The sequence below is a fragment of the Dinoponera quadriceps genome, unplaced genomic scaffold (genome assembly GCF_001313825.1).
Source record: "Dinoponera quadriceps isolate SergipeBrazil2010 unplaced genomic scaffold, ASM131382v1 scaffold1421, whole genome shotgun sequence".
NCBI classification, from domain to species: Eukaryota; Metazoa; Arthropoda; class Insecta; order Hymenoptera; family Formicidae; genus Dinoponera; species Dinoponera quadriceps.
This window is the reverse complement of record NW_014555502.1, coordinates 384-7411: the sequence shown is the minus strand read 5'-3', so window position 1 is coordinate 7411 and position 7028 is coordinate 384. Positions and strand designations below refer to the sequence as shown.

Here is a 7028-nt window from a genome sequence, read left to right as displayed (position 1 = left end):
GATATTCGTTAGACACTCGGGGGGGGGGGGGGGGTCGTTTATCCCGAGGCTCATACTTCTGTATATCTCACTGTACATTCTCATCGTTACCGCCGTAGTCTTTGAATGGATGATCCGTGTAGTTATTTTGATATCGCGGCAACTATATCGCCGTAACACGTAACGGGAACGAAATCGACTGGCAAGCGAGCAAGCTGACGAGCTAACAAAGCTGACGAACTAACGAAGCTGACGAGCTGCGACGACGAGCGAGCGAGCGAGCGAGCTCAGCAGTTCTCGAAAAGAATGCAGGTGCGCCCGTGAATCCTCCTTACCAAACGTTTCTTTCGATCTTCGTAGATACCTTAGGCGTAAGGCACTGGTTGATTTCACTCTTAGATATCGAATAGATTAAACAACCGCCTCCGCAATCAGCCCCCGGGGCCAACGCGCGTCGATGATGGTCTCGAGCCACGTACGGAGACGAGTGCCCGTTCGCGAGAACCTCGTCGTCGAGAGCAGTCGTCGAGAGTCGCGCTCTTCATAGTATGGAACAACACTTCGCAGCTGTCGACGACTCTCTCACTTTTAATCCTGTAATCACCGACCGGGGTTTCTCCGGAGCTTCTTAAATTCTGTCTCGCCAGAGTGAGCACTCTGAAGCGAACGATTTGATCAGCAGAGCTCACAAATAATATCGATGGACGGGAAAAACGGGGCCATCGAATTGAGACGGGTCTGCGATTCCTCGTAGGGTTCGCTTCGGGCACGAGCTTGTACGCGAAGCGAACGTTCCGAAACGCGAACTTGATTTCCTTCCGAACCCATTCTCGACTCCCAGACGACCTGAGGAAGCTTCGAGGCTCCCGAGTACGGTTTTCACTTTTGGACACGCGCCCCCCAACGTGGTCGACGACGCTCTCTGTCCTGGGATCGCGGGCTTTTGTTTCGTAGGAAGGCTCGACCGATGGAGAACGCTAAAACGAAGTCACTGACAAAGGGGTGGTACAGGGGATTACGAACCTATCCGGATGGTGTTAGTTAGTCACCAATTATTGTCATTCTTTCTCTCGTGTCGACATTAAGGACGTATGAAGAATACAAGAGGTAGCGCAAATCGACTATATACACGTACGACGTTTTAATATAAACGAAAAGACACATACACACACCTACACATACACACACTTACACACAGATATCGCATCGTCTCTTAAGCATGCCAAGAGAAGAGAGAAACGCCAGCTACGTTCGTCATTCAGTAATCTTGCGCTTTGTTTTTTCTATGAATCGGTGCATAACGGATCTTACTCCTTGTTAGGTCAAGTGAAATAAGGAAAAAAAAGCTGTAAGCTGTAAAGTATATATATACATATATATACACACACACACACATACACGTACATACATGCATATATACATGTGTATGTGTGTGTGTGTATATATATATATATATATATATAAAGGAAAATTAAAAGATCCCATAAAACACACACACAATGTTATTATAAACGATTAATTAATAAAAAAACGAATCTTGTTTGTTGTTACTTCTGGTATACCTCGTTATGAACTTTCTCGCCGATGTCGCGCCGATCTTCCTCGCGTGACTCGCCCGCTGTCCGACTCCTCTGAGTCGCGCTCACAAGATTTGTCTGCTGTAAATACCGTTGTAAGTGAACCTCCGTTATGCGAGCGATGCAAAACGCGTTAAGGCGAGTCGGTTGTTCTGGCAATGCGAATGACGATGTGAAAAGGAAATTTCGTGCATTTCTGGCGTTCTTTGGCATCCTTTTACGATACACTCGAGCATCATGCCTTTGAGCGATCTTTAACCCAGAAGGATGATGTCCCGTTTAACCTCTGATGTTACTGTTTAACCTCTTCAGGAACGAATTAAAGTCAGAAGATATTTTGAAGTTCAATATTCGAATCCGATATTCGTGTAAAGAAGAATAATTTATTATAATCAGAAAAAGAAACTGATTTAATTTTAAAGTGACAAACATAATATCAGTCAATCATATAAAAAGATTTCTTTGTTATAGAATTTTGTATGAATATTTTATATGAATATTTATTCATACAGCGATATTCATTATATCTCGGCAATGTTGAAATTAAGAAAAAAAGAATTGAACATATTTGAACGCATATGTGTTTGTCCTTGAAAAAGTGAATCGCTCGCGTTTGCTTTTGTCATCGCTGAATGCAAGCGAAATCTTCCTCTCGTTTTATCGCTCATCAGGACAATTCCGTCACGACCACCGAGCCACCTTAACGTCAACACGTTCGGTGGAACCTCGCGACTCCTCGCACCTTGATCGTAAGTCTGGGATGACGAAAGTGATCGATGGATAATCATTGATCGGCGAAAACCAGAATGCTCAATCTTTATTTCGTGTGAATATTATATAATGGGAAGAGTATTACAGTCGATTGATAATTGTCGATAGCTGTTGGCGTAATAACGGTCTAAAGGATATGATTTGGTCGACCAAACGACGATGACGATCTCTCTGTGGATGAGAGATAATCTAGGTGTCTTCCTCCCAAACAGTTTCCGTGAGTATGGCGATGTTGTCCAGGCCACGCATCGGCGCGTACTCGAGCGTCCACATCACGTTCGTGAAAACGACTGGCGATATTGCGAAAGAATTATTATAAACCGAGGAAACGGTCGATCCTGCCGATGTTACATCCGGAGAAACACACATTAATGAGAAAGAGAGCTCTGAGACAATTGTAACTCGGCTGGCAATCCTGCGAGAACCGCCAACGAAACGATTATTTTGCCTTCGCAAAACTAGACCCGAAGAATTTGTATAAAGATACTTTATTTCAGATTCAATTCTGTTTTGTTTCGTCAGGATATACAAGATTAAAATTACCCGATTGATGCATGTTGGATCGAATTGTTATCAACAGGGAGAACATTAGTCACGTGGCACGTACACTTCCGACGTAACACGATTAATTCGGAAATCCCACAATTTCTCTCGCGGCACAACGATTGACAATATTATTATATTAGCCGACAATACAATGAAGTTCCATCGAAGATAATTTTAGATTAAGATATCGAAAATTATATCTAATCTTCCTTTTCGAAGTGACCACGATAATTGGATTGATTAATATAACAAGCGAGTTTTTCATTGCAAATCCGATTCATTGGCCCAATCCTGTTCACCCGCAGTCACCGTGTAGTTTTAGTCAATAATATGGAGTACTCTTTAATAAACCATAGCAAGATAAATTAGTCAGCGATTCTCGAATCGACAAGCGAAATGTGTCAGTCTCGCGCGTAATATACTTTCATATTATAAATTATAATTTATAATTAATAATTTTGCGGAAAGATTCATCGTGAATTTTCACGCGAACGCTGACCGAATCCGATAATTAATTTAATCCCGATATTTTCAGTCGAAAATATCTTCTCTCCCTCCTTTCCCCTTCCTCTCTCTCTCCCTCTCTCTCTCACACACACACTCACCGTTTAATTGCGCATACTTACGCATTTCGCCCTGGTGCAAATCGGCGATCAGCTCCGGGCACGAGCTGTTGCAGGGGTTGATGGGGGTAAGTCGTAACTGAGTCGCACCACGAAGCTGAGCGAGCGCGATTAGACCGGAGTCGAGCTCGACTTTCTTGTAGCTCGGACTGTTGTAGTCCGAGGACATGAGCACCCAGTTAAAGTGTGCCGGCGAAACCGTGCTGGAGAGGAAGTACGGCCGTTGATAGAACTTCCTGAGGACCTTCACAGCGTTGATGTCACAATTTTGCCAGTGGACGAACCACTTGGCCACTTCGGGCGCGTGCACGCGTCGCAGGAACGCGGCGAGATCGGACGAACCAGTTCGTAAATTCGAGGTGAGCGCGCATGGTACTGTCTCCATCAGCCGTTCGTTCTCCAGGTAAAGCTGTTAATGCGTGGAAAAGGTCTTCTTCATCTCGATCATATGACTAGCAATGTGTTGGATCAGCTCTACGATCGCCTAGTTGAACTAAATTTTGGACTCGTTTTGTACGAATACGAGATTAAGAAAAATAAGAAGCAAACAAAAACGTCAAAATTTTGTTGAAAGAATTGGAATAATTAATTCGCCATATACAGCCTTTAAATTGAGTTCATTTAACTTGCTTTGAGTCCTTTCGGCCGACCTTGTTTTATAATATATTTGTTCAAAATTCGAGGAGCCTTGACAGCTACGACTCAGGCTCGACGAAGCTCGCGCGCTACCTACGTGGGTAATATTGTCGAACCAGAAGTAGTCGGTGTTCATAACCGTCCATGAGTCCATCGCATCGGTGATGATAGCCGGTGCGTCGCGACTCAGGTAGTTGTCGACCAAATTACGATAGCGCACGTCCGACAGACGATCGATCGTCTCCAACGCTTCGCAAGTCTGCAAAAGGATCCCTCGCCAATTATCTAGGCGCGAATCTTGGATCCGACAAATATATCAGGCATCCGTTGATGTAAGCTTTACCTCCAGATATCAGGTTGGCTCAAAAGCACCGGATTGCGTTCTCGATAAGCTCATAAGAATTTCTAATAATAATTTCGAATAATTTAAAGCCGACTTTTATAGCTTCATTTTTCTAATTTTTTTTCATGACTTTCGGAAGAAGCAGGCAATATGTTATCAAATAATTTATATCTAACTATATCAAAATATCAACTTAAAATTTTTCTTAAAAATTTCTACGAACTTATCAAACATCTCAATATTTTCCCATAGAATTTTTTATGACAATTTATGAGAAAAGATTTTCGAATCAGCCTGATATAATCTGCGTTTAAAATTTTCATCGTGACATAATTGCTCACTTTTCTGTTCTTTTCTAAACAACGATTAATCAGCTCGATTTTGGAGCTTTAATCTCGAAGATAAAACGTACCACGCAATCTTCTTCGGTGATGATATAGTCGTTGTAGAAAGGATTGTTGATCATACAGTTCTCGTAATAGAGCGGCTGCCAGTTCCAGATCGGCAACACTTTGATCAACAATAGACGGCTGATGGCGGTGAAATGAGTGCCGACGATATCTAGCTGCGCCGCCAGGCACACCAGTGTACCCAGCACTATCAGCACTAGAGTACCGCGAAAGACCAGCTGCAACCAAGAGCGACGCATCGCCGCTACCAGCGGCTGACAAATGATGTCCATCTCCTCCTCGGTGAAGCCAGCTTGCTGACAGTATCTACAAAAATATTTAACAGTCATGATGCATAATTAATACAAAAAGAAATTGAAAAGGAAAGGTCACCGTATCCATTACGAAAATAATCTTTTTCTGTAAAATAAAAAAAAAGTACTTTCTAAAGAAGAGAAAATAGAGTATAACAACCCAAGAACAATGTTTATATATAATCATATATAAAATTATATATAATTATGTGACTTACACATGAATATTTTGTCTTTATATGGCTACATATATAATTATGTATAATTATATTCACACAAAATAAAAATACTATTAAATGAAAAACAGAAAAAATAGTTTGATTTAATTAAGTGTTTATATCATGGGAAGTCATAAACATAAGCATTTGCTTCAGTTATATTCATGTAACATCGTTTTTTAGATGTATATATAATTATATATGATTATACATAATCACACAGAGACAAAATTCATATATAATCATTTTCCCGGGAATATCTTCGTGTGGATAGTTTTTTTCCGCAATTCCTCTCTGTTAACAAAATACTATGATAAATTGTAATAATAATTTCTTTATTAAAACAAAAAGTTTACTTTTAGAGAGGAATAAATAGGATGTAACATAATGTTCGTGAAAATCTTCTGAGGAATTTCTCTTTTTGTTAACAAAACAAATAAAATATGATAAACTATAATATTACGATAAATATATTGGAATAAAAGAACCGAAGAAAATACTTATATAATATGAAAATTAAAAACGCCGGTATGTAGTTTCATATATGACCTCATGCATGTCGCGAATCGTAGCGTTACTTGTAAAAGGAGTTCAACTCGTCGTCGATCAGTCTCAGCTTCTCGGAGTGCGACATTTCGTACTGTTCCTTCGTGTAGGCCTTACGCGGTTGTTTCACGCACTTGTTGCTCGACATCCTGTCGTATTCTCGTGATCCGTCAGGATATTCGTCAGGATACAGCGCTTAAATGCGTTTCGTTCGCGGTCGCAAAAATTTCGGGGCAGAATGCAGCGATCCCGTCGCTATCGAACCGAAACTGTACATGCGCACTCTCGCACTCGGCCCACACTACGTATATTGATCGACACCTTAGCACAGACGCGCGAAAACCGAGATTGCTTTTCGAAATTATTTAATCGAGTCTTTAATTCACTTCTCTCTTTCTCTCTCACTGCCGGGCGAAGCGTTTCACGCACGAGAAAATTCTTTTCGAAAGAACGACTATGTGATAACGACAAAATGCGATTTGCAATTTGATTACGGAGAAAATGAATGATTATAGATAAATATTTATTGCGGGGATTTGCTGAAATGAAAGATAGACTGAAAAATACGATGAGAAGTATATGTTAATTCGTAAAAATATTATTGAGATATTTTATTCTCTTTCTCTCAGATATCACTTGAACTCCGACGATTTCGATGAGCCAATGAACTTCTGTAATCGTTTAAATTAGTTTTTTTCTAGAATAATTCCTCTCCCGAAAATGAGGAAATCGATTTCACAGAATAAATACTCGTCAACTTGATCCGTAGAATGCTGGATTTCGTTATTTTCAATCAACGATATTAAAAAACCCCTATATAAGTTTATTATTTCCTAAAAAAAGTATTTTCCTGTAACTTTACTTAACTATCTAAGTAATAAACTAAGTAATAAATTAATTTTGAGCGAAATGATAGACAAATATAGAGAAAAAAATAAGACAAATATACAAATAATATTGCAAGCACGGAAATATTATTTATTTCTTATTTTTCTTATTAGTACTTTATTTACATGTCAGTTGAACTAATAAAAGTACACATGATAGAACATGATAGAACGTGGTATATAAATATTTAAAAATGTA

General features: G+C 40.0%; 1 protein-coding gene across 2 annotated transcripts; it reads right to left on the bottom strand.

The window, feature by feature from the left end:
- Positions 1 to 2355: 2355 nt before the first annotated feature.
- Positions 2356 to 6301, bottom strand: LOC106744539. Of its 2 annotated transcripts, none has more exons than XM_014619412.1 (5): positions 5975 to 6301; positions 4888 to 5191; positions 4230 to 4391; positions 3500 to 3905; positions 2356 to 2617 (listed from the first exon to the last, which is right to left on the bottom strand). In XM_014619412.1, exons 1-5 carry the CDS (start codon positions 6088 to 6090, stop codon positions 2517 to 2519), a joined length of 1089 nt encoding a protein of 362 aa, XP_014474898.1. In that variant the 5' UTR covers positions 6091 to 6301; the 3' UTR covers positions 2356 to 2516. The 2 variants fall into 2 exon arrangements, with proteins under 2 accessions (XP_014474898.1, XP_014474899.1); XM_014619413.1 differs by having other exon boundaries at positions 5946 to 6063.
- Between the last annotated feature and the right edge of the window lie 727 nt (positions 6302 to 7028).